This window comes from Gopherus flavomarginatus, chromosome 11 (assembly GCF_025201925.1).
Source record: "Gopherus flavomarginatus isolate rGopFla2 chromosome 11, rGopFla2.mat.asm, whole genome shotgun sequence".
NCBI lineage: Eukaryota > Metazoa > Chordata > Testudines > Testudinidae > Gopherus > Gopherus flavomarginatus.
This window is the reverse complement of record NC_066627.1, coordinates 358,682-383,837: the sequence shown is the minus strand read 5'-3', so window position 1 is coordinate 383,837 and position 25,156 is coordinate 358,682. Positions and strand designations below refer to the sequence as shown.

The following is a 25,156-nucleotide window of genomic DNA, read 5'->3' as shown; positions in this document are numbered from 1 at the left end:
AGGAGTGGAGGGCAGATTTGGGGGGTCTGGCTCACTGCCCCCCAGAATGGACCCGGCTGAGGGGTCCGGTTCGCTGTATCTACAAGCTCTGTTTTAGACCCTGTTCCTGTCATCGAATAAACCTCTGTTTTACTGGCTGGCTGAGTCACGTCTGACTGCAAAGTGGGGTGCAGGACCCGGTGGCTTCTCCAGGACCCCGCTGGGGCAGGCTCACTGTGGGAAGCGCACGGAGGGGCAGAGGATGCTGATGCTCCAAGGAGAGACCTAGGAGGTGAAGACGTGTGAGCTTCTTGCCCTGAACAAGTCTGCTCCAAGGGAGAGGAGGCTCCCCAAAGTCCTGCCTGGCTTGGTGGGGAGCAGTTCCAGAGCATCGCCCCGTGACTCTGTGACAGTATTTATACAAGTTTCCCAGTCACAAATCTAGCATTCTGGAGCAAAGTCACTAAAACATAGTCCAATGCTTTGGCCGCTGTTGTTTGTCCTGTCATCGTTCACTCTATTGCTTCATCCCATGTCCCTGCACTGTCACCTTCTGCTGCCACCTGTCACTGTGACCTCTGGGAGTTGGTCTCTCGAGGTTCCAACAGCTCTCAGTGATGATAGCTGAGCTCTCAGCAGGAGAACCTCCCTGTTAGTGCCGTCCGGGCTGTCTCCTCCACAGAAACGCTGTCCTGCAGCAGGTCTAAGCACTTAGACCTGATTATCAGTGATTTCAGCTCAGTGGTAACTTAACAAACCAAAAGACTCTCTATGGAGCCTAATCAGCTCTGTCTTTAAACAGTGGAGAGGGACAGGTCAAATAGTGCCTGTGACTCTTAGGCAGAGCCCACTCCACCAAGCAAAACACCTGTCTCCTCCCCACCCCCTCCACTGCGATCTGGCATCCAAATCCCCCGCTTAGCGAGTGCAGTTCAGTCGAGAGTCACCAGTGCTTAATTTGTAATGAAAGAGGTGTCACAGCTCAAGCAAGTTTGTTACTTTCGTAACTGATGTCACAAGCCCAGAGGTCCCAGGGCTATGAACCGCCGAGCCTAGAGGTGCCAGGGCTGAGTCCTGGCACAAATTAAGCACTGAGGGAGACCCTCTCATTCAGTTAGGCTAGTTACCGTTCTGCTGCCCTTTACTCAGACAATAAGGAGAACAACATTTCATGATCCCACATTTAACACTTCAGTGATTTGTGACCCAACATCAGCCAAAATCGATCACTTGGGCAGCACAGCTCTGTCTGCTGGACACCTTGGTAGATGAATTCATGTAAATACAGGCTGGTCCTGAAGCCTTTCCTCCTCCCCTAGCTCAGCACTAGCTGTCAGGGAGAGCTCAGTCAGACCTTGCTTACAAATCATCATTTGAAAATATTAGCTAGGCCAATATAGTCAAAACGAATGTGCCAACTTTGTTATAAATAACAGCTGTATGAGGAAGCTGCTCTTTGGTCATACTTTTCAAACCCATTATGCTTTCTCAGGTACAAGTATTTTCTCACATACCGTGCATGCTTTTAAAGTGTGTATGAATGTTTGAATTTTAATTCAAATTTCCAACCAAAAACTAAATTGGCAACACTGCATGAAACTGGGGGGAGGGGGTGTTGGGGACATGTAGGGAGGTCTAGGGAACTCCCTGGAGAGAGGTGTGACAGGACTGATAGAGAAGAGGAGTGTCTGATAGAGAAGGTGTGTGTTTGTGAGATGGAGGGTGGGGTAGAGGAGAAGAGGTGTCAGCGTGAGATGGGTGGAGGGTGAGGTAGTGGACAGAGGGTCTCAGGGTGAGATGGAGGGTGGGGTAGAGGAGAGGGGGTGTCAGGGTGAGATGGATGGAGGGTGAGGTAGTGGACAGAGGGTCTCAGGGTGAGATGGAGGGTGGGGTAGAGGAGAAGGGGTGTTAGGATGAGATGGAGAGTGGGGTAGAGGAGAAGGGGTGTCAGGGTGAGATGGAGGGTGGGGTAGAGGAGAGGGGGTGTCAGGGTGAGATGGATGGAGGGTGAGGTAGTGGACAGAGGGTCTCAGGGTGAGATGGAGGGTGGGGTAGAGGAGAGGGGGTGTCAGGGTGAGATGTATGGAGGGTAGGGTAGTGGAGAGAGGGTGTCAGGGTGAGATGGAGGGTGGGGTAGAGGAGAGAGGGGGTGTCAGAGTGAGATGGAGGGTGGGGTAGAGGAGAGAGGTGGTGTCAGGGTGAGATGGATGGAGGGTGAGGTAGTGGACAGAGGGTGTCAGGGTGAGATGGAGGGTGGGGTAGAGGAGAAGGGGTGTCAGGGTGAGATGAAGGGTGGGGTAGTGGAGAGGGGGTGTCAGGGTGAGATGTATGGAGGGTAGGGTAGTGGAGAGAGGGTGTCAGGGTGAGAAGGAGTGTGGGGTAGAGGAGGAGTGTTAGAGTGAGATGGATGGAGGGTGAGGTAGTGGAGAGGTGGTGTCAGGGTGAGATGGATGGAGGGTGAGGTAGTGGACAGAGGGTCTCAGGGTGAGATGGAGGATGGGGTAGAGGAGAGGGGGTGTGTCTCAGGGTGAGATGGAGGGTGGGGTAGAGGAGAGGGGGATGTCAGGGTGAGATGGAGGGTGGGGTAGAGGAGAGGGGGGTGTCAGGGTGAGATGGAGGGTGGGGTAGAGGAGAGAGGGGGTGTCAGGGTGAGACGGAGGGGGTAGAAGTTGATAATGAGGATTAATACATGTCAGAAGAATTTTGGTTGGGTGGGTGGGTGATGGGGCTGGATAGAAGATGCTCACTCAGAGGGTATGTCTACACTATGAAATTAGTTCAAATTTATAGAATTTGGTTTTTTTAAATCATTTTTATACAATCGATTGTGTGCGTCCCCACCAAAAATGCTCTGAGTGCATTAAGTCTGCGGACTGTCCACAGTACCGAGGTTAGCGTTGACTTCTGGAGCGTTGCACTGTGGGTAGCTGTGGGTAGCTATCCCACAGTTCCTGCAGTCTCCGCTGCCCATTGGGATTCTGGGATCGGATCCCAATGCCTGATGGGGCAAAAACAGTGTTGTGGGTGATTCTGGGGAAATGCCATCAGGCTCCCCTCTCCCTCCCTCCATGAGAGCAATGGCAGACAATGGTTTAGAGCCTTTTTTCCTGGATTACCTGTGCAGATGCCATACCACAGCAAGCATGGAGCCCGCACAGCTGACCATCACCGTACATCTCCTAGATGCTGACAAATGTGGGACTGCATTGCTACACAGCAGCAGCTCCTTGTCTTTTGGCAGCAGATGGTGCGTTACGATTGGTAGCCATCATCGTCATATTCCTGGGTGCTCTTTTAACTGACCTTGGTGAGGTCAGTCACGGGTGCCTGGGCAGACTCGTTCTGAGCACCCAGGAGATGTCAATGGCTGGCTAGCAGTCAAACTGTACCGTCTGCTGCCACCTTAAAGATGTAAAAGATAGATGGAATGGATCAAAACAAGAAATAGACCTGATTTGTTTTGTATTCATTTTCTTCCTCCCACCTTCTGTGAAATCAAAGGCCTGCTAAACGCAGGGTTTTGAGTTCAATTCTTGAGGGGCCATTTTTGTGTGTGACAGTTGTTTGTGTTTCTCCGTCATGCAAAGCCACCCCTTTGTGGACTGTAATTCCCTGTAAGCCATGTTGTCAGTCGCCCCTCCTTCTGTCAGAGCAGATAAACATTTCGTGCCTTTTTTCAGCCCAGACGCCATAGCACTGGGATCATGGAGCCCACTCAGATCACAGCGGCAATTATGAGCACTGTAAACACCATGCACAGTATCATGGAGTATATGCAGAACCAGAACCTGACAAAGCAAAACCAACTGAGGAGGAGACAGCGCTGACGAGACTGATGAGGTCATAGACATGGACACAGACTTCTCGCAAAGTACGGGCTCTGGCAATGTGCATGTCATGGTGTTAATGGGGCAGGTTGTGCTGTTGAACACCGATTCTGGGCCCAGGAAACAAGCACAGACTGGTGGGACCACATAGTGTTGCAGGTCTGGGATGATTCCCAGTGGCTGCAAAACTTTCGCATGCGTAAGGGCGCTTTCATGGAACTTTGTGACTTGCTTTCTCCTGCCCTGAAGCACCAGAATACCAAGATGAGAGTAGCCCTCACCAGGGCCGGCTCTGGATTTCTTGCTGCCCCAAGCAATAAAAAAAAAAGGGTGGGGGGGCACGTCCACCAAAGCAGCAAAGGAGGGGGAACACGGCGCAGCTGGAGCGGCAAAGCTGGGGAGGGGAACAACACAAAAACAGCAAGACTGGAACAGCAAAGGTGGGGGACAACGGCGCAGCTGGCAAAGCAGAGGAAAAACAAAACAAAAAACTCTACAGGGCGGCTGGAGCCAGGGGACTTCCCTTGCTGCAGAGTGTGCCCTGGTCTGATCGGAGGGAAGGGGAGGGAGCGGGGGGGAGAGAGAAGGGGGGCAGCCAGTGCTTCAGCAGGGTGCTCCCCACGTGGCCCCAACCGCTGCGCTGCCTGCCCGGAGGGCTCAGTGTGGCTCTGGTCGGCGGGGAGGGAAGGACGCGGGCTGCCCTGCCAAGTTTGCTGCAGGGCACTACCCTCCTCTGCACTGCCGCCCCCTACAGGGTGGCAGGAGAAGCGGAAAAAAATGGCCTTGCCTCCCAAGGTTTAGACGGAAGCCGCCCCATAGACTCTGCTGCCCCAAGCACAAACTTGCTCAGATGGTGCCTGGAGCCGGCCCTGGCCCTCACAGTTGAGAAGCAAGTGGTGAGCTTGCAATGTCAGACAGCTACACAAATAGGGGGATAACTGCCAAGGTAGCCCAGGAGGGGTGGGGGCGGAGGGAAGCACAGGGTGGAGTTGGGGAGGAGGGAAAGACAAGGCCACAGAGCACTTTAAAACTTAAACTTTAAAACTTATTGAAGGCCAGCCTTCTGTTGCTTGGGCAATGCTTTGGGGTCGAGTGGCTGGGTGGCCGGACACCACCCCACCATGTTCTTGGGTGTCTGGGTGAGGAGGCTATGGATCTTGGGAAGAAGGGTGGTTGGTTACACAGGGGTTGTAGTGGCGGTCTGTGCTTCTGCTGCCTTTCCCGCAGCTCAACCATATGCAGTTTGATGCTCCAGCAGTCGGAGCATCGACTCTTGCCTTCTGTCAACAAGCTGATGCCACCAACTCTCTTTAGCCCACCAGCTCTCCTCGCATTCCTGTTGTGCTTTCCTGCACTCTGACATCATCTGCCTCTATGCATTCTGGTGTGCTCTGTCAGTCTGGGAGGACAGCAGTAGCTCTGAGAACATCTCATCCCGAATGCATTTTTTTCGCCTTCTAATCTTTGCTAGCCTCTGCGAAGGAGAAACATTTGCAGCTGCTGGGGGAAAAGGGAGATTGGTGGTGGAAAAGACACATTTTAGAGAACAATGGGGTCATTCTTTCCAGTTAAACCTTGCTGTTCACATTACACAGCACATGTGCTTACGTTACAAGGTAGCATCTTGCCTCTTATATTGAGGGCCTGCTGGTGTGGTGTGAGAGATCACTCCTGCAGTGCCAGGCAACAGAATTCGGCTTGCAGGCAGCCATGGTAAGTCACCGTCTTTTAGCTTCTTTAACTTTCATAACGTGTGGGAATAGTTTCAAACAGCAGCACCCTCATTTCCCATACCAAGCGGCCATTGGGTTGGCCATTTAAAATGGGTTTGCAATTTAAAAGGAAGGGCTGCAGTTTGTGGCTTTTCATGCAGCACAAACCCAAATAACCCCTCCCCCCGTGCCCACCATGCTATTCTCTGGGATAACCCCTCCCCCCACCGTGTGGCTAACAGCAGGGAACATTCTGTTCAGCCAGAGGCAAACAGCCCAGCAGAAATGGGTACCTCTGAATGTCCCCTTAATAAAAGCACCCTATTTCAACCAGGTGACCATGAATTATATCATTCTCCTGAGGATAACGCAGAGAAAGATAAGGAATGCATGTTGTCTGAATGCCAGCAAACACTAGGATTTCCGCTCCATCCCCATACATTAAAGGACTTTTGCAGTAGCTGTACTGGCCATGAATGTCAGGGCAGAATAATCATTAAACACTCTTGCCTTTAAACTATGTGTAATATTTACAAAGGTACACTCACCAGAGGGCCCTTCTCTGCCTACAGGGTCCATGAGCATGCCTTGGGTGGGTTCGGGGGTACTGGCTCCAGGTCCAGGGTGAGAAACATATCTTGGCTGTTGGGAAAACTGGTTTCTCCGCTTCCTTGCTGTGAGCAATCTTCAATCTCTTCGTCATCATCTTCATCATCCCCAAAACCCACCTCCGTGTTGCGTGATTCTCCATTGATGGTGTCAAAGCACAGGGTTGGGATAGTGGTGGCTCCACCCCTAGCATGGCATGCAGCTCAGCATAGAAGCGGCATGTCTGGGGTTCTGATCCAGAGCAGCCATTTACCTCTCTGTTTTTTTGGTAGGTTTGCCTTAGCTCCTTAATTTTCACACTCACTGCTTTGTGTCCCTGTTATGGCCTCTGTCCTTCATGCTCTTTGAGACTTTTTCCAAAGTTTTGGCATTTCGTTTACTGGAACAGAGTTCAGCTAGCACAGATTCGTCTCCCCATACAGCGAGCAGATCCCATACCTCCCATTCGGCCCATGCTGGAGCTCTTTTGCGATCCTGGGACTCCACCATGGTCAACTCTGCTGATGAGATCTGCACTCACCTGCACCTTGCCATGCTGGCCAAACAGGAAATGAGATTCAAAAGTTTGCAGGCCTTTTCCTGTCTACCTGGCCAGTGCATCTGAGTAGAGAGTGCTGTCCAGAGCGGTCACAATGGAGCACTCTGGGATAGCTCCCGGAGGCCAATACTATCGAATTGCATCCACACTTCCCCAAATTCGACCCGGCAAAGCCGATTTCAGCACTAATCCCCTCATTGGAGGTGGAGTAAAGAAATCGATTTAAAGAACCCTTTAAGTCGAAAAAAAGAGCTTCGTCTGGTGGACGGGTCCAGGCTTAAATCGAGGTAACGCTGCTAAATTCGACCTAAAGTCATAGCGTAGACCAGGCCTAAGTTGTGTTATTTTTATGATGGAATGGTGCTTGCTGAAAGCCATTAACAGAATGAGAGGGTGAAACTGGGCCCTCACTCACAGCCGTACAGTAGCTCCAGAGTCACTCCGGTACAGTTATGGAGCTACTCTAGAATTACATCAGAGCAGGTGGAACTACACTCCTGGGGATTTGGGGTACAATTTTCAACAGTGCCTTCATGACTTAAAGGCTAAGTACCATTTTTCAAAGCGACTTTGGACCAGATTTTTAAAGGTGTCCTTATAAATGGGGGAAAATCTTGTTATGGGCTGAGCTAAAACCTTGTTCGAACTGATGTGTGAACATGCCCTTCACTCAAGAGAGAAACGCTTAAGGGACTCCACCTAAAACAAAGTCTAATAGAGGCTGCCCAGTTGGGGTGGGGCGGTTCCAGTGGATATTGTAAACAGTCCCCAGAACCTTGGCTTGCCTCCTTGCAGACTTTCCCTGGGTGCTCCCAGTTGTTGCAGGATATAATAGAATCACATCGAATGTTCTGTGCTCGCACAGCTCCCCCCAACACACACACACACCAATTTTTCTGAAATGATGCCTGTGGGGCGCGGGAGTGGGGGTAGAACACAGAGAAACTGAAAACAGACAGGAACAGAGCAGACACTGAAAGCCAAGCAGCAGCCTGTGTTCTGTGCACAGCAGGTCCTGGGGAAAGCCAGGGAAAGCCCTTCGTAACCTGGTGTTGGCAGAAGCAAGAAAATCTGTTTCCTGCTGTTTTATTCCTTCTGCATTGAGAGCTACAGGACTTTGCACGTTCTCTGTACATCAATAAAATCACAGCAAATAAATACCTATTTCTGTTAGGGTTCCCTCCCCACTCTGAACTTTAGGGCACAGATGTGGGGACCTGCATGAAGACCCCCTAAGCTTATTTCTACCAGCGTAGGTTAAAAACTTCCCAAGGCACAATTTCTCTCTGATACCTTGGATTAAGTAATGCTGCCACCACCAAGTGATTTAAGCAAACATTTAGGGAGGGCCACTTGGAGCCCTACCTTCCCCATATATCTCGCCAAGCCCCCACACCCCCTTTTCTGGGGATGCTTGAGAATAATCTCCTCCCCAATTGGTACAGGAGAACACAGACCTAAAGCCTTGGATCTTAAAACAATGAACAATCAATCAGGTTCTTAAAAGAAGAATTTTAATTAAAGCAAAGGTAAAAGAATTATCTCTGTAAAATCGGGAGGGTAAGTAAGTACTTTACAGAATAACAAAAGACTCAAGAACACAGAGGATCCCCCCTCTAGGCAAAACCTTAAAGTTACAAAACCAGGCATAAACCTCCCTCTTACACAAAGGAAAACACAAACCAAAATAAAAATAAACTAACGCCTTTCCTTGCTAAATACTTACTAACGCTATAGGAGTTGGATCACTTGCTTCCTTGGTCTGACTCCAGCAAGCACACAGGACAGACAAAGAACAGACAAAATAAAGCCCTTTTCCCCCTCCCCAGATCTGAAAGTATCTTGTCCCCTTATTGGTCCTTTTGGTCAGGTACCAGCTAGGTTACCTGAGCTTCTTAACCTTTTATAGATAAAAGGATTTTGTGCCTCTGGCCAGGAGGGATTTTATAGTACAGTATACAGAAAGGTGGTTACCCTTCCCTTTATACAATTACCAAGCCCGCAAATCCTGCACCTTGGCAGGGGGTCAGAGTAGATGCCCCCTGCTAATCTGTAACTGTAATTTCTCCTCCCAACAGGGACATCCACAGGGCCCCAGACTTTGACTTGATACTCTGGTCAAAACAGCATTTGGGAGCCCAAAGACTCAGACGGCAGGTGCCTAATGAGGTTTCCAAATGCAGCTAGGACCTTAACTTCCAGGGAAGCCAATGGGAGCGGGGGGTTTTAGAAAATCCTACTAGGCATCAGCAAGTTCTGTAGGCACTTACGTAATTCTACAAATCTGGTCCCTAGTGTCTCTCTGTATCTTTAGGTCCCTAAATACCTTTTCAAATTTGACCCTTCGGAGCCTTCTTTTTATTGGAAGACAAGAGCAATTAGGCTTGTAATTACCTGAGTCGCTTTGGATACAGAGATTTTCAAAGGAGCCTAAGGGAGTTGGGCGCTTATTGCTCACTGGAGTTCCATGCGTCCTTTCTCCTGGCCCCTTTGAGGATCCCAGCCTGTAATTTGATTATCTGAGCTCCCTTCTCTTCCTGCCCAGGACTCTCAGACTCGGGAAGGTTTCTGGTCCGCTCGCCCTGCATTTCCTCTCGCTGTGTCTTTCACGGCGCAGTAATACACCCCTGAGTCCTCCACCACCACCTTGGTGATGCGCAGCGGGGCGGACCGGAGGGAGGGGTCAATGGACAGTTCAAACCGCTCCGACGTCTCCACGGACTTGTAGCCAGAGATCACAGCTCGAGGGGCAGCTCTGGGGCTCTGATAGTACCAAATAACTCTGTCATAGGCAGCGACACTGTGATTACAGGGGAAGTCAGCCCTGCCCCCTGCCAGGAAAGACAGCGCAGCAGGCTGAGAAACCTTCGTGTCCACCGCTCCGCCTGGGAGAAAAAATAATAATAACAGAGCATGAAAATCCCCCAGATATAGACAGAGAAACTATCAACAGCAGCGTGAAGTGTCATCGAGAAGGACACCCGGACACAGGTGAAAATTAATAAATACGGGAAGTAGGGGGAGGGATAATGCCCAGAAATGCCACGTGGGAATCTGACTCACTGGAAACAAGGATCAGCACAAGCGTGGAGACCCGGGTTTTAAGCATCTTCTCTGTGGAGATTCGGTGTCTCTGCGCTTCTGCACCGAGCGGCTCCGTTTTCTCTCCACTCAGGCACCTCCACCCCCAGCCGTGTCAGGAGAAACGAATTAGGCCCTTTCCCCGCAGAGGGAAGCCGAGCTCTGCCTTATGAGGGCTGAAGGAATCCGGGAACGCTGCTTCTGCTCCGAATTAAATTGTGATTCTTGGCGTCAGGCATCAAATCTCTCTGTGCTTGGTTGGCAGCTGCCTTTCCGCTGCTCGGCTAAAAGTCTGGCAGGGCCCTGGAGGGGGCGGGGGCGGGGGCGCGGCGTGGGGAGGAGATGGAGCGAGAACTAGATGTCTAGAAACACCAGAAAGTGGTCTCGATTCTGGAGCGTTCCTGTCGGCGCGGCAGCGCCCTCTTTCGGGCTCTTGTGTGAACTGCACAGGGATATGGGGGAGCAGGAGTTCTGGCTTCCACAGAGGAGTCGCGGTTTGTAAAGGAAGGAGAGTGGGGGGAGGGACTGCCGCCTCCATCCATCCTTCTATTGTTCCAGCCCCAGTATCTGTATCTACATGTCTATATATAGATACAAATTGACATAGATCCTTCCATCAGCATCTGTTTATATAGTTTTCTTCACTCCCCGAATCTTAAAAAACAGGACAAGAAAGGCTAACAAAGAACTCCAAAGCAATATTACTGTCCAAATACATCAGAGGCTGAGATATGTCCCATTGGCAGACCTCTCTCTCCTTACAGGTGGATGGATAGATAGATAGATAGATAGATAGATAGATAGATAAGAGGACTTGCCCCCCACTGACGTCTAAGAACTTGCATCTTTTTACCCTTTAGAGCGAGAAAATATTTGTTTCACTCACAGAGAAACGCAAAGCTGAGGAGAAGGCTCCACAGAGCAGCTCCTCTCCCCGAGCCCATGGCGAGCTCCGTTTCTTCTCTCCCTGGCAGAGGAATATTCCGAGGCAGAGTCAATCCGTGGAAGGTCTGCAGGGAGGAGACCGGCGGAAACGAGAATTCTCCCTCCCCTCAGGTTACCCCCTTCTCAGGGGAAGGATTCTCCGCCTACAGAGGCTGCTGTGTCATTGTCTGCCCCGGGGCGGAACAGCAGCTCGGTGACCTGGGCTGGGCTGGGTCCAGCCCCGACCTCAGGCTGTGGGAATTAACCAGGGTTCGCAGGGGAGGTGGCGAGCACTCTAGCGCCGTCTGCTGGCCTGGCACACAAGGGGGAGGGGAAGAAATTCTTTGCTTCAGGGGGATCCCAGGTAGAAGATGGTAGGAATGATACAGACCCAGGCACCGCTTCACCCCTTTACTCCAATGGAGTTATAGCTGATTTACACCCCCTGAGCATCTGCCCCATTACCTACAATAGAGAGCGTCTGATTCGCACCAGATGAGGATCTGGCCCAGTGACATAAATGAAGATATTGCTGATTTTCACCAGCTGGGGGTTGATTCAGTGACTCCAGTGGAGCAACAGTCACTTTACACCAGCTGGGGATCCGTCCCTGCAGCTCCTCGGCCCAGCTGCCTGCCAGAAGCTGAGGGGTTTTGCCCTGAGCCCAGCTCTGCCTGTGGCACTGTGCTCTCACTGCACACAGGTAGCTGCCTGAGTCCTCCAGCTGGGAGTCGGTGATGTGTGGAGAGCTGCGTTTCCCATCTTCCAGTACAAAGGAAGAAAGACCAAGGGGACTTGCAGCTTTATGGTTCTCAGAGGGGTGAGGTAAATTTCTGACACCTGTAGCAACTGAACACTGAGATGCAGTGGGTGCCTGGCTCATCTCTGCTTGATTTTTCTTTTCTTCTCAGACACATCATGTGACTCACACACCAGCCTAGGATCCTGCAGCGGCCTCAGCTTGTTGACCTGCACAAGCTGAACTGCCTTCTCACACCTGTACACCCGCAGCGTAGACAAATGCACCCAGCATGAGGGGATTCCTTGGGAATATCTGAACAGCACCAAACACGACAAAGCAGGAGAGTCCAATGGCTAGAATGCTAGCTAAGGCCTAGGTTCGAGTCCTTCCTCCACCACAGGCACTCTGGGGGCTTTGGGAATTGGGCAAGTCACTCAGGGCCATGTTTTTAAAGGGATGACCAATGGAGTTTTCAGACACACCCAGGACTCCAACACCCATTGATTTCAAAGGATGTTTGGCACCAAGCCACTTGTGAAAAATCCCACCAGCTACCTAAAGCCCTTTAAAAATCAACCCCTCTGTTCCTCAGATCCCCAGCCATAAAATGGGGGTAACAGCACTTTCCCACCTCGCATGGGTGTTGTGTGGACCAATGAAGTGATGGTTGTGAGGTGCACAGACACCGTGGTAATATGGCCAGATTAATACCCAATGCAGGCAGTTTTACACTGGAATGGTCAAAGATTTCTGAGGGAATTCATAGCCTAATTTCCCTTGCTTTCCACTAGGAGCTGAGCACCTAATTCCCTTGGGTTCCTTTGAAAATACTTTAAAAGCTACCTGGGTGCTTTTGTCTCCCCTAGACCCAAGCCCTGCAGTAGCTCAGCACCACACAAACATGAATGGATTTAGCCTGGGATTTTCGAAGGAACCAAAGTGAGTTAGGAACCCGTGTCCTGTTGAATTTCAGTGAAGTTTGGCTACCTAGGTCTAGAGCTGTCTTTGGCTATCCCAGCCTTGAATTCAACAGGACATGAGTGCCTAACCTGCTGGCCATGAGTCTTCAGGAGAACACTACCAAGCAGTGGTTCGTGGGGCAGCCGCTGGAAGATGGGAAACGCAGCTCCCTGCATATCACTGACTCCCAGCTGGGGTACTCAGGCAGCTACCTCTGTGCCGTGAGAGCAGAGTGAGTTTGTTGTGACTAAGACTTTGAGAGCGTGCATTTGTGTTTGATCTGCATGTGAGTGAGTTTGGTATTTGTGGCTAGCTTGTGTGTGTGAGAGTGTCACTGTGAATGTGTGAGTGAGAGAATTTGAGGGGCGTGTGAGTGACTATGTAGATGTTTGATGTACGTAAGAACAACTTTGGTATATATGTGATTCTGGGTGTGAGTGACTTTGTGTGTGTGTGAACCGTGAGTTCACATATGTATGAATTTGTGTGTGTGAGAGAGAGAGTGATGGGTGTGTGTGAGTGTGTGTCTGTATGTATGCAAAATACATAAGCAGTTGTGTGTCCAAACAAAATGTCAGTGCCCAGGCTGAACTGAGGATGTGCCTTTATATTTGATGATAATAATCGAGTAAAACTGTGGTGGAAAACTCCTGCACAATTTTTCATTAATTCCTGCAGCTGTTGAAGTGAAACGCCATGGCCACCAGATGGCAGCACATGATCACAAGCCTGTTCGCTTTCAGAACAGGGTAAGACACATTTTGATTACAATTTTCTTTTCAGATCAACCCAGCAGGGCCTGAGGCAGCTCTGCTAGTTCGCTCTCGGTTTTAGGTAAAGGAGAACCGCCTACTTTCAATGCAGTTTATAGTTCCGTGTGACTTTGAAAACACAGGCTGAGAGTTTGAAACCAGCCGAAGGGAATTAGATGTCCGATTCCCATTAAAATTCATGCAAATTGAGCATACACATTTCCAAAGCAGTCTAAGGGAATTAGATGCTGAAATCCTATTGAATTTCAATGGAAGTTGATCCTCTAAATCCTCTAGGCCTGTTTGAAAATACCAGCCTCAGTATAAATCTGAGAGCACTCTTTCCAGGAATAACTCCTCTGCCCATACGGCGATGTTTACCCCTATGCAGAGGGGCCAGTGTGAGCCCCAGGTCCCAATTAAGTCCATAAATTGAAGGCAGAAGTGAGGGTTAAGCGTCCCTTGGGTTAAGTGTCACCCCACGATGGAATTTCAGCTGGGATTTCCAAAGGAGCCTAAGGGACTTAGATGCTCAGCACTCATTGGATTTGAATAGACTCGGGGTCCCTAACTCCCCAAGGAACCCATCCCAGACTTCACCAGCCCCCAGTGAGATATTAATAGATTGATTGATGGACAGATCCTAAAGTGAGAAGAGACCTTTGTGATCATCTAGTCCAGGGGTTCTCAAACTGGGGGTTGGGACCCCTCAGGGGGTTGCGAGGTTATTACATGGAGGGCCATGAGCTGTCAACCTCCACCCCAAACCCCGCTTTACCTCCAGCATTTATAATGGTGTTAAATATATAAAAAAGTGTTTTTAATTTATAAGGGGAGTCACACTCAGAGACTTGCTATATGAAAGGGGTCACCAGTAAAAAAGTTTGAGAGCCACTGATATAGTCTGACCTCCTTCATGAACATGACCAGATAATGATCCTCAGGGATTCCTGCACCCAGCCCATAGTTTGTGGCTGACACAGAGGAGAGACACCCAATCATGATTTAAAGATTTCAAATGATGGAGAATCAACCATCTCCCTGGGTAAGTTGTTTCAGTGTTTAATTACCCCTGCTGTTAAAAATGTGCACTTTCTTTCGAGTCTAAATTTGTCTCACCTCGGCTTCCAGACATGGGATATTTTTCTGCCTTTGTCTCGTTCCATCTCCTCTTTGCAGCAAATTTCTGAGTACCATTTTGGTGCTGCCTTTTCCCAGAAATCAGGAAGAGGTTTTAATCTCCAGGAAGCCAGCTGTGGCAGGTCTCACCTCACTTCATAGCCCTCTACCCCCACCCCTATCCCTTTCCCGCATGTGCTCATCTCCTAACTTCACCTGCGGGAGTCAGTTTCTTACAGTAGCGGAGAGGTGTCAAGTTTTTGTTCAGGGCTCCCTATTAATTTCAACACTGTGTGTATCTCTACTGAAAGCGCAGAAGTGTATGGCCACGTCCCCCAAGTCCAAAGCTGTGATCCTCAAACTGACGGAGCTTTTGGATTTCTCCAAATTGAAAAAAAATCTCTCCCCTGCCGCATTCCTCTTTTCTCCTCCAGAATGTTGCCAAGAAATAACTTTTTGCCTGTGGGACTGTTTGTACCAATAAAAAATATAGCTGCTAGCCACAGTTTCATAAGTGCAGTCCAGGGAAACAGACGCATGCTCCGCCCCTAACACTGAAGGCTGGGTCTGAGTTACAGTATCTTCCATGCTGGAGCCTGGCACAAGGAGAGGGGAAAGAGAGGTTAGTGGGAGGATCCTGTCACTGAGGTGAGTTCTTGGTTCTGGGATTTTTAAAGGAGCTGAAGGGATTTAATGGAATCATGGAAATGTCAGGCTGACCTCAAGAGTTCGTGTATTTCTTCCCCTGGTGCTGAGGCCATGAGACCATCCCTGATGGGTATTTGTCTAACCTGATCTTCAAACCCTCCAGTGATGGGGATTCCACAGCCTCCCTACTTAACATGTCCAGAGCTTAACTCTCCTTATGGTTAGAAAGTTTTTCCTAACACTAATCTCACTCTCCTTTCTTGCAAACTAAGCCCTTACTTGTTGTCCCACCCTCTGTGGACATGGAGAACAACAGCTCACCCTCCTCTTTATTTAGACTCCTAGATTCCATTGAAATTCAATTCCAGTGGGATTTGAGCACCTAAATCCCTGCCTGAGAGCATCGCTTCTTGCAGAGGAGGAGGAGGAGGAGGAAGGTCTGTTTAATCTCTCAGCACCAGTAATGAAGGGGGAGGCACATGGAGAATCTTTCAGAAATGGGAATTGGAATCTTACTCACTGAAAAGCAAAATCAGCACAATGGCTGAGTCCTGGACCATGGCCATCGCCTCAGCAGCTCAGCTCTTCTGCAGGGCACTGCCACTTTTCTCTCCAGCAGCCTGGGAGAGAGTCACGCAGGCGGCAGCTTCTGTCCTCCACCTGCAGCCCTGGGCAGAGGGAGGGGAGAGCCCTTGTCTGAATGGTGAAGATTAGAAATCAGGCAGTGATGTCACAGTTGGAGGTGTGAGTGACTCCTGCTGCCAAGTATGAATGTCCCCTCCTCTCCCCTCAATACCTGCCCTGCAGCTGAGCCCGTAGATGCTGGAACTAAGGGTGCTGAGGAGAGGGGGGGTGCCACACTCTCTGGCTTGATGTGGTTTCCATCATATCCAGGTTCACAGTTTGGTTCAATGGTTCCCAGGACCCCACTGTGCACATTGCTCCAGTACCCCTGGCTGAGCCCCCCACAGGCCTCACCACGTAGGAGGGGGCTGGCAGGAGAACTAGACCACGGGAAACCAGTGGCTGAAATAAACCGGTGCATCCTGTCTATAGAGAGCAATGCTGCTTGTGCTGTGGCACCTTCTGGAGGACAACAGCCCAAACCGCAGAGAGACCCAGGGCCAACAGAAAACTTACCCACCATCTCTTTCCCAAGTGAGCTGCTTGTTCCAAAAGCTGGGAACATTTTTCCCTTTGCTGCCGGTGGATTTTTCCATTGCTGCAAATGCTGGATGATGCCATGTGGTCCAGAGAAGGGACTTTTCCCTGTAAAATTCCATTTCCTAAAGAAAAATTCCCTCCAGGATTAACCTGTTTTTAAATTTTGTGGCCATGTGTTTTAGGGAGTGTTCAGTGGGAAAGAACAGCACTAGGGACTCCCAGCCCTGTATCTGGGTACGTCAGTGTAAGCCCACAGTGATGCCAATAAAGTCACTGCATTTGACAAGCAGTACGGTCTGGTGAGTAGCCGGCTGGAATGGGGTTCAGGGCTGCTAGATTCTAGCCCCGGATTTGTGACCTTGGGAAACCCCCTCCCTGTCCCTGTGACTCTCTTTCCACTTTCAGCCTCTCTCTCTCTCTCTCTCTCTCTCTCTCTCTCATGTGGCTTGTGAGATCTTGGGGGCAGGGACTTTCTCTGTGTTTATGTACAACAGCTGGGGATCTGGCCCACTGACTCCAGCTGAGCTATGATGCATTCACACCAGCTGGGGACGTCTGCATATGTATCTCCCCCACCAAGCTGCTTTGCAGTGGATGAAGGCTTTTCCACAGAGCCGAGCTTGGGTCACTGTGCCTCCACCCCACAGAAGTAGGGGTCTGAGTCCCCCAGCTGGGAGTCCAAGCTGAGCTGAGAGATGCTTTCAAATCCTCCAGGTGCTCTCCCATGAACCACCCGTCAGTGGCTTTCTCCCTAGCACTGACAGTCACTGGAGGCCCAGCCCACTCCAGGGGAGCTGCTGGCACCACTGGAAGGTTTGGTAAGCACCGGTGTAAGTACAGGTCACAGTGGAGACATCTCCTTCCTGAACAACCAGTGACCCAGGTCTCTGAACCAACAGGGGCTCACAGCAGGAGACTGCAGGGAAATAAATTGACAAGATTAGAACGATGTATGTCAGAGTGTTACAGCACCTGTTTAACTTCATGTCTGTCTGTCTGCCAGAAGCTGGGAATGGGCGACAGGGGATGGATCACTTGATGGTTCCCTGTTCTGTTCACTCCCTCTGGGGTGCCTGCCATTGGCCGCTGTCAGAAGACTGGATACTGGGCTAGATGGACCTTTGCTCTGACCCAGTAGGGCTGTTCTTATGTCTCTCTCCCTGTCTATATTTGTATCTATTTACCTTTCTTTCTTCAGTTGACTCTAATTTATTAATTCTCCTATCTCTCCATATCTATCTGTCCGTCCCTCTTCATCATCTATCCATACATCAATCTGTTGTAAAATGCAGTTTCCATATCTATCTATATTTATCCCCAGACACTCCCTCTATCTATCTATCTTGATGCTCTTCTGAAGTCTTGAAAAAAGGAGGTAAGCAATGCTAACAAATGCTCTAACTCACTACAAATACTGAAAAACAACAGTGACATGTCCAGCTGGCAGCCCCCTCTCTCTTTGTGTGCAGTAACTCTTAATCAAACAGAGTGGGTATGGTTGTGTCCAGAATATACTGGATTATACATCTAATTTACAGGTCAAATGTCCTGGATGACATGAGGATTTATGCTGATGTTTGACATCAGTCTAGTAGAACAGTGGTGGAAAACTTCAGGACAATTTTATACCGTCTTTCTGTATATCTGAATGCAGGATGAAACAGCCATTAGGTGGCAGCACTTCAACACAAACCTGCTATTTCCTTCCAGACAAGGACAGGTCACACTTTTATTAAATTTTCTTTATAAACACACACACTGGGTCCTCAAACAGTTCTATTATTTCACTTTTGGTTTTGGGTTATGGGTACCATTCTACTTTCAATCTATCTTATATTTACTTGTGACTTGAAAATGCAGGCTGCAACTGTGAAGACTTCCTAAGGGCAGGCAGGTTAATTAATACCTAAAATTAATAGGGATTGGGCATGCAGGATGGGATTTCCAAAGAAGACTAAGATAGCTAGGTGCCCAAAGCCCTTTTAATTTCAATGGGATTTGATCATCCTTTGAAAATTTCAGTATCAGTATAACTCTGGAAGGTACTTTTTTCAGTTCTGCCTAAGCACGTCTTTTTATACAGTGATGTTTGCCCTCGTTCAGAGGGGCCAGCACAAATTAAATTATGCACTGAAGGTTGAACTAAGATTTACGTGGTGCATAGGCCTTTTTGCTGATCAACAGCACAATTTCATCTGTGATTTTCAAAGGGTCTGTGGGGAGTTAGGCACTTAAATCCCCCTTGAATTTCAATAGAATGTGGGTGCCTAACACCGGGAGGAGCCTGTGACAATTCCAGCCTTCGCAACCAGGGATTTATTCAGCAGGTTCATGGATTTGTGAGACCAGAAAGGACCATTATGATCTTGTGATCTGCTCTCCTGTATTACACAAGACAGAATTTCAGCCAATGCTCCCTACGCCTGAGCTATAGTATGTCCTTCAGAAAGAGATATCCAGTCTGGGTTTGAACCATCCAAGTGATGAAGAACCCACCACCTCGTTAGATAAGTTGATGCAATGGGTAACTGAAACACTCACTCTGGACATTTTTTGCTTTATTTCTAGCGGGAGTTTGTTCAGTTTCCCAGCATTGGATCTCATTCTGACTTGCTCTGCTAGATTAAAGACCCTATGTAACCATGCCTTTGTGGGTCACAACTGAGGATACCAAATTCAGGACAAACTGCTGAGAAATAGGGCAGACACAACTCAAAACTAGTGGTTATTCTTTTATAAGATATACCAAACCAGCCACAAAAGTAAACTCCTGTTTCACTGCACTGGCTGACAAGAAAATTTAAAGGCAGTTTCCTCAGGCATTCCAGTTCTTATATCACCAAAAACACTGGATTCACAGATGAGTGGTTCTTTACAACCAGTCTAATCCAATACTAGGTTCTTCTGATCACAAGGGACCAGCCACACACTCAGTTCAATAGATATCTTACCCAAAAATCACTCTGATGCCAATCGTTTAGTATCTAAAATCTAAAAGTTTATTTTTAGAAAGAAAGAAAGTTAAAATGGTTACAGAAATCAATTACATCCAGTAATGGCAAAGTTCTTGGTTCAGGTTTGTAGCAATGATGGAATAAACTGCTGGTTTAAGTCAAGTCTCTGGAGTACATCCACAGCTGGGATGGGTCATTCAGTCCTTTGTTCAGAGCTTCAGTCTGTAGCAAAGTCCCTTCAGAGGTCAGAAGCAGGAATGAAGATAAAATGGAGAAGGTGCAGCTGCTTTTTATATAGTCTTTTGTCATGTGGCCTCTGCTTCCTTTGTTTTAAACACAAGCTGCCCAGCACATGACTCAGAGGCCTTAAAGCTCTGTCCACAGGCATGTCCCTGCCTTGCTGACTCACAAGGTTTGTCTGCCTTCTCTCGATGGGTCAGTTGTGTAACTGATGGCCCTTAATGCGCCATCAAGCAGGCTAGGCAGTGCTGATGCCAAACTGTTTGGGGGTTTCACCCAGAAGCACAGCACAAGTTTGAAATACAGACATACATAGCTGTAACTCATAATACAAAGATGATACAAACATTCAAACAAGATTATCATATCTGGCAAATTATAACATTTTTGCAGATATCTTACATGTCATATCTGGCTGTGACTGTGTCCCAGTGAGGGATAGCTATGGCCACTCAAATTAAGGTGAACTGCAAAGCATGGGGCAGACAATCCCCATAAATTTGGTGGATATTCAATCCTTATAACTTCACATACAAAAATGATACATGCATACAGATAGCATAATCATAACCAGCAAACCAGAACCTTTTCGTAGACACCTTACTCGGCAACCATTGTGCAACATTTGCTGCAAATATATAATAGTGGTAGCAACAGTGATTTATATGGTTATATTGTAATTAGATAACGTCACACCCTCGGCTACCAGAAATCTTCTCTCAATAAAGGTCCTGTAACGGAGTTGGGACTCACCACCTGGCACCTCCCACTGGTGCCTCTGAGAATTAGCTCTGTCCAGTGGAGTGCCCCTCCTGGTAGCGTCCTGTCATTATTTTGCCCTCAGTTGGCATCTCTGGACCCGCATTGCTCCCTGCTCAGTGGCATCCTCTTTGAGGCCACTGTCCTCCAGCAGTGCCCCCTAGTCCATCTGCATCCCCTTCGGAGGGGAGGGAGTTGATCAGCAGTCCTACACCCCAGTCACCATGTCCAACCACACCCTCTGAGTCTAATCCCTCTTGTCAGGAATCTGGCGTAGTCTATAATGGCCGCTCCCTACAACCAATGGCTGGGTGTACTGCAAGGGGGGAACCCAGGCCCACCCTCTACTCTGGGTCCTGGCCTAGGGACCCTCTAGTAGCAGCCTCGCTGTCTTCCTTCTCTCCCCTCATCTGTCTGCTTCCCTGGGCCGCTTCCCCGACGGCCCCTTGCACCCGCTAGGCCCTTCCCTTCAGGGCAGCAGCCTGGCAGCCTCCGGGCTAGAGCTCCCTTTTGCTCCCCAAGCCTGACCAGCACTGTGCTGTCCGGTGCTAGTCTACCACCCTTGGAGCCTAACCTCTCCCTCTCAAAGGGCTGGGACAGACTGAGGGCTCCCTTCCTGGGCAGCCTTCTTATAGGGCTGAGCCTGGCCCTGATTGGCTGTCTCCACTTTGGGCCCTGATTGGCTCACAATAAGCCCTTCTTTAATTGGCTCCGTGTCTGTGCAGGCGCCCTGGCCTGCCGCAGCCCACACTCATGGGGAGTGGGGCAGTGCGTCTCACTACAGGTCCTTCCAGTCGTTGGATCACAGTCTGCTGTGTCGTCTTCCAGCTTTCCCCTTTGTGGTGAATTTCTGAGCACAACTGTGCTGCTGATTCCCAGAAATCAGTTAGAGGTTTTCATCTCCAGGAACCCAGCTGCAGCAATTCCCTCTCCCCCTATACACGTACACACGCAAACACACCCTTTTCCTGTCTGTGGTCTCCTTGTAACTTCGCATGTAAGGCGTGGTCTACACTATGACTTTAGGTTGAATTTAGCAGCATTAAATTGAATTAACCCTGCATCCGTCTGTGATGCAGTAGGGACTGTCTGTGTGGGGAGTGGGAGAGCAGGGGAGGACTTTAGGGGATGGACGATGCCAGGGCCTGTAACCTGAGCTAGGTAAGGGAGGGGAAAGGTCAACACCTTTGCCCGGGAAGGGGACAAAGGAAGGGGGTGGCAGGAGGGAAGCAGTTTGAGTTTGGGCTTGGGGCTGGATGGGCGGAATTCAGGGGATCCTAGCTAGGATCCAAGCACCCTGAAAGCCCAGAAGGACTCGGTGGAGGGGGGTCCTGACTGTGCCTGCAAGCTCTGCTGTAACCTGTGTTCCTGTTGTCCAATAAACCTTCTGTTTTACTGGCTGGCTAAGAGTCACTGTGGGTCCCAGGAAGAGGGGTGCAGGACTGGACTCCCCACACTCCGTGACACCGTCCACACAACAAAGCCATTTACTTCAACAGAAAGGGCTCTTAAAATCGATTTCTGTACTCCTCCCCGATGAGGGGAGTAGTGCTAATCGACATTGCCAGTTTGAATTAGGGTTAGTGTGGATACAATTCGACAGTATTGGCCTCCGGGAGCTATCCCACAGTGCACCATTGTGACCGCTCTGGACAGCAATCTGAACTCATATGCACTGGCCAGGTAGACAGGAAAAGCCCTGGGAACTTTTGAATTTCATTTCCTGTTGCCCAGCACGGAGAGCTGATCAGCACAGGTGACCATGCAGAGCTCATCAGCACAGGTATCCATGCAGTCTGAGAATCAAAAAAAAGCTCCAGCATGGACCGCATGGGAGGTACTGGATCTGATCGCTATATGGGGAGATGATTCCGTGCTAGCAGAACTACGTTTCAAGATGAAATGCCAAAACATTTGAAAAAATCTACAAGGCCATGATGCAGAGAGGCCACAATAGGGATTCGCTACAGTGCCACGTGAAAGTTAAGGAGCTCAGACAAGCCTACCAGAAAACCAAAGAAGCAAACGGAAGGTCTGGGGCAGAGCCATAGACATGCTGCTTCTATGCTGAGATGCATGCAATTCGCTGTGGAGTGGAGGTGAGCTGGGGGGAGTGGTTCCTCTGCCCCCCCCCAGGTTACTTCCTGCAGCCCTCCCTGCTTGCCTGGGAGGGAGGGGTAGGAGGGGAAATGCGGTGCACCCGGAGGAGGAGGCAGGGCCAGGGATTTAGGGAAGGGGTTGGAATGGGGTGGAAAAGGGGTGGAGTTGGGGTGGGGCTGGGGGGCACAGAAACATTTTTTTGCTTGGGGCGGCAAAAAACCTAGAGCCGGCCCTGCTCACAGCCCACCAGGGGTTTACCCTGAACAAGCCACAGACCAAGTTTGAGAACCCCTGCATTAGGCTACTAACCCTTTCAAAGAAAGGCAGCCAATCTTTGGTTGAAGGCATCAAGAAATAGAGAATCTGCTACTTCCCTTGGTAGTTTGGGCCAGTGGTTAGTCATCCTCAATGTTTTTTGGGTGTTTTATGCTTAATTTGAATTTGGCTGGCTTCAGCTTCCAGACATATTGGTTCTTGTTGTGCCTTTCTCCACTGGATTAAACAGCCCATTTAGAACCAGGAATGTTCTCCCCAGGAAGGTATTTATACACCATAAACAAGTCATCACTTGACCTTTTCGATTAAACCAATTGAGTCTTTAAGTTTCACGCTGTTTGGCATTTTCTCCAGCTTTTGAATAATTTTTGTGGCTCTTTTTGGCACCTCCTCGAATTTTTCAACATCCTTTTAAAATGTGGACGTCAGAACTGGCCACTGTATTCCAGCATTGGTGTCAGCAATGCCACATACAGAGGTAAAATCACCTCTACTCACTACTCCTGTTTGTACATCAAGGACCACGTCAGCCCTCTTGTGCCACAGCTTTGCACTGGAAGCTCAGACTTGCTACTCCACATCACAAATTCCTCATGGGACTTCAGGAAGTTTCTACATCTTCTGTTTCAGGTCATACAAAGTTCTGCTTGGAGGAGGTTGTGTTTGTTTGTCTTTATTTCAGGGGAAAACAGGGGTGGCTACGATTGTGAATGTCTTTCTCCTTATCACAGGAGAGTTTAGTGAAAAGGGGAGCTTTTTCCCACATTCCCTAATAAATATACTTTTGAGGACCATTATGATCATCTGGTCTGATCCCCTGCATAGCACAGGCATCTAGTATGAAGGGCAACATCCAGGTGAGGCTGTAGAGAAGCAGCTGCTAAGTTTGCAAGCCCCCTTATTAATAAATGTGGCTGGAGCTCAGCTGCAGAGCTTTTGCATAGCCCTGTGTCACTGTGTCTCCACTGCACAGAAGGACCTGGCTGCATCTCCAAGCGTGGAGTTGCTGATATGCAGGTAGCTCAGCTTCTTGTCTGGAAAGAGCTTGTTGTGAAATTCCAGCCCTGTGTGGTGTTCTCACCCTGATACGGCATCAATAGGGAGGCAGGACTCTGCCCTGGGGGCTGTCTGAACCAATGCAAACTGGACAGGACCAGAGCCTGTATCGGCAGGAGATCCTGCTGCTCTGCCCTTCCAAAGTGACCACTGATGTGCCCTGATGCACCTCCACTTGGCAGCTCCCCCCTGCGTACGAAAGAGAAAATAAATCCAAGATGTTACAGAAACCAAGGATCATCTCATGTTACTGATTACGAACCACCTCCGAGCTGGTGTCAATCGGCCATAGCTCCATTGACAGGTCAATGGGCCACATCCCCAGCAGGTGAACTGCAGACATCGCTCCAATGGAAACTTGCACCATTACTTAGAGCTGATGACTTTCCCTTATCATGAATAGGGGACAACCTCAGAGATAGAATAGAATCATAGGACTGGGAGGAACATTGAGAGGCCATCAAGTCTACTCCCCTGCACTCAAAGCAGGACCAAGCACCATCTAGACCATCCCTGGCAGGTGTTTGTCTAACCTGCTCTTAAAAAGATTCCACAATCCCCCTAAGGCAATTTATTCCAGTGGTTAAAACAAATGCTATTACAATCAGCATCTGGTTTCCCTAGCGCCACCCATGCTCACAGCATACCAGGGCCACCCAGAGTGGGAGGCAAGCAGGGCAATTTGCCCCAGGCCCCTGTCTCCGCAGGGGCCCCCACGAGCATGGTTGAGACTCCCTCACCGGCCCCACCCTGCCCCGTCTCCTCCCCTCTCCCGGAGCCTCAGCCCATCAGGCAGCTTCCCGAACAGCTGCACCGTGTCCCCGGCGGGGGCCTGAGCCTGCCCCGCTCAGAGCCATGTGGTCAGGGGGCACTCAGCTCCCTCTACTCAGCCTGGAGCTCCCAGCCGCGTCCCCTGACCACGCGGCTCTGAGCAGGGCTGAGCTCAGGCCCCGGCAGAGACACGCTGCCTCTGTTGAGCGAAGCTCCTGAATCTGCTGAGGCTCCGAGTGAGAGGGGGAGCCCAGGGTAAGGGGCCAGGGCTAGGGGGGTTGGCTAAGGGGCAGAGAGTCCCAGGGACAGTCAGGGCACAGAGAGGGGGCAGAGGTTGGGGGGGTTAGTCAGGGGGCAGGGAATGGGGGGGTTGGATTGTGGGTGTTCCGGGGGTGTGTCAGGACTCAGCGAGGGGTCAGGGCAGTCAGGGGACAGGGAGCAGGGGTGGGTGGTGGTGGGGGTCTCCAGGGAATGGTGAGGGGACAAGGAGCAGGATGGGTCAGGGATTCTGAGGGAGGTGGGCAGTTGGGGGGCAGGAAGTGGGTGGGGGTCAGATAGGGGTCAGGCCCAGGCTGTTTGGGAGGCACAGCCTTCCCTACCCTAAAGCTCATTCAGCAGTTTGAGGCTTGCAGAAGAGCCAAGCTGTTAGCTTTTCCATTAGGGCTACCATCCCTTTCACTTCTCAAATGCCAAATTATAGTCTATATTTAATTTCAGTGCCATAGGGAGATTCATGTCAGGGGAGGGTAGCTTCACTTAAAATTAGCCACTGGGGGAGGGATCACATGAGAAGAGCAATATCCTACACCACCTACCTCCTTCCCAACCCCATCAGGGGAGACCTCCCCCCCATATTTCCTGAGACTCCAGAGGGGTTAATTCAGTGGTTGTCAAACTTCTGTACTGGTGACCCCTTTCACATAGCAAACCTGTGAGTGTGGCCCC

At 49.8% G+C, this 25,156-nt stretch overlaps 2 protein-coding genes across 5 annotated transcripts in view; one reads left to right on the top strand and one right to left on the bottom strand.

Moving 5' to 3' along the window:
- The window catches only part of LOC127031398 (uncharacterized), a 414,252-nt gene extending 403,278 nt beyond the window's left edge, over positions 1-10,974 (bottom strand). The window contains exons 1-2 of one of the 4 annotated variants that reach the window (XR_007768543.1): positions 6,067-7,254; positions 5,119-5,306 (exon numbers count right to left, since the gene is read on the bottom strand). Coding sequence is in view for 1 of the 4 variants with exons in the window: in XM_050918174.1 (XP_050774131.1) it covers positions 10,633-10,690 (58 nt within the window). In the remaining 3 variants the exon portion in view is untranslated. Of the gene's footprint in view, positions 1-5,118; positions 5,307-6,066; positions 7,255-10,632 lie in introns of those variants that run through there. The other 3 variants (XR_007768542.1, XM_050918174.1, XM_050918173.1) reach the window with 3 other exon arrangements.
- Positions 10,975-14,830: 3,856 nt separating this feature from the next.
- The window catches only part of LOC127031394 (putative olfactory receptor 10D3), a 60,775-nt gene continuing 50,449 nt past the window's right edge, over positions 14,831-25,156 (top strand). The window contains exon 1 of the mRNA XM_050918164.1: positions 14,831-14,891. The gene's annotated coding sequence lies outside the window, so the exon portion shown is untranslated. The remainder of the gene's footprint in view (positions 14,892-25,156) is intronic.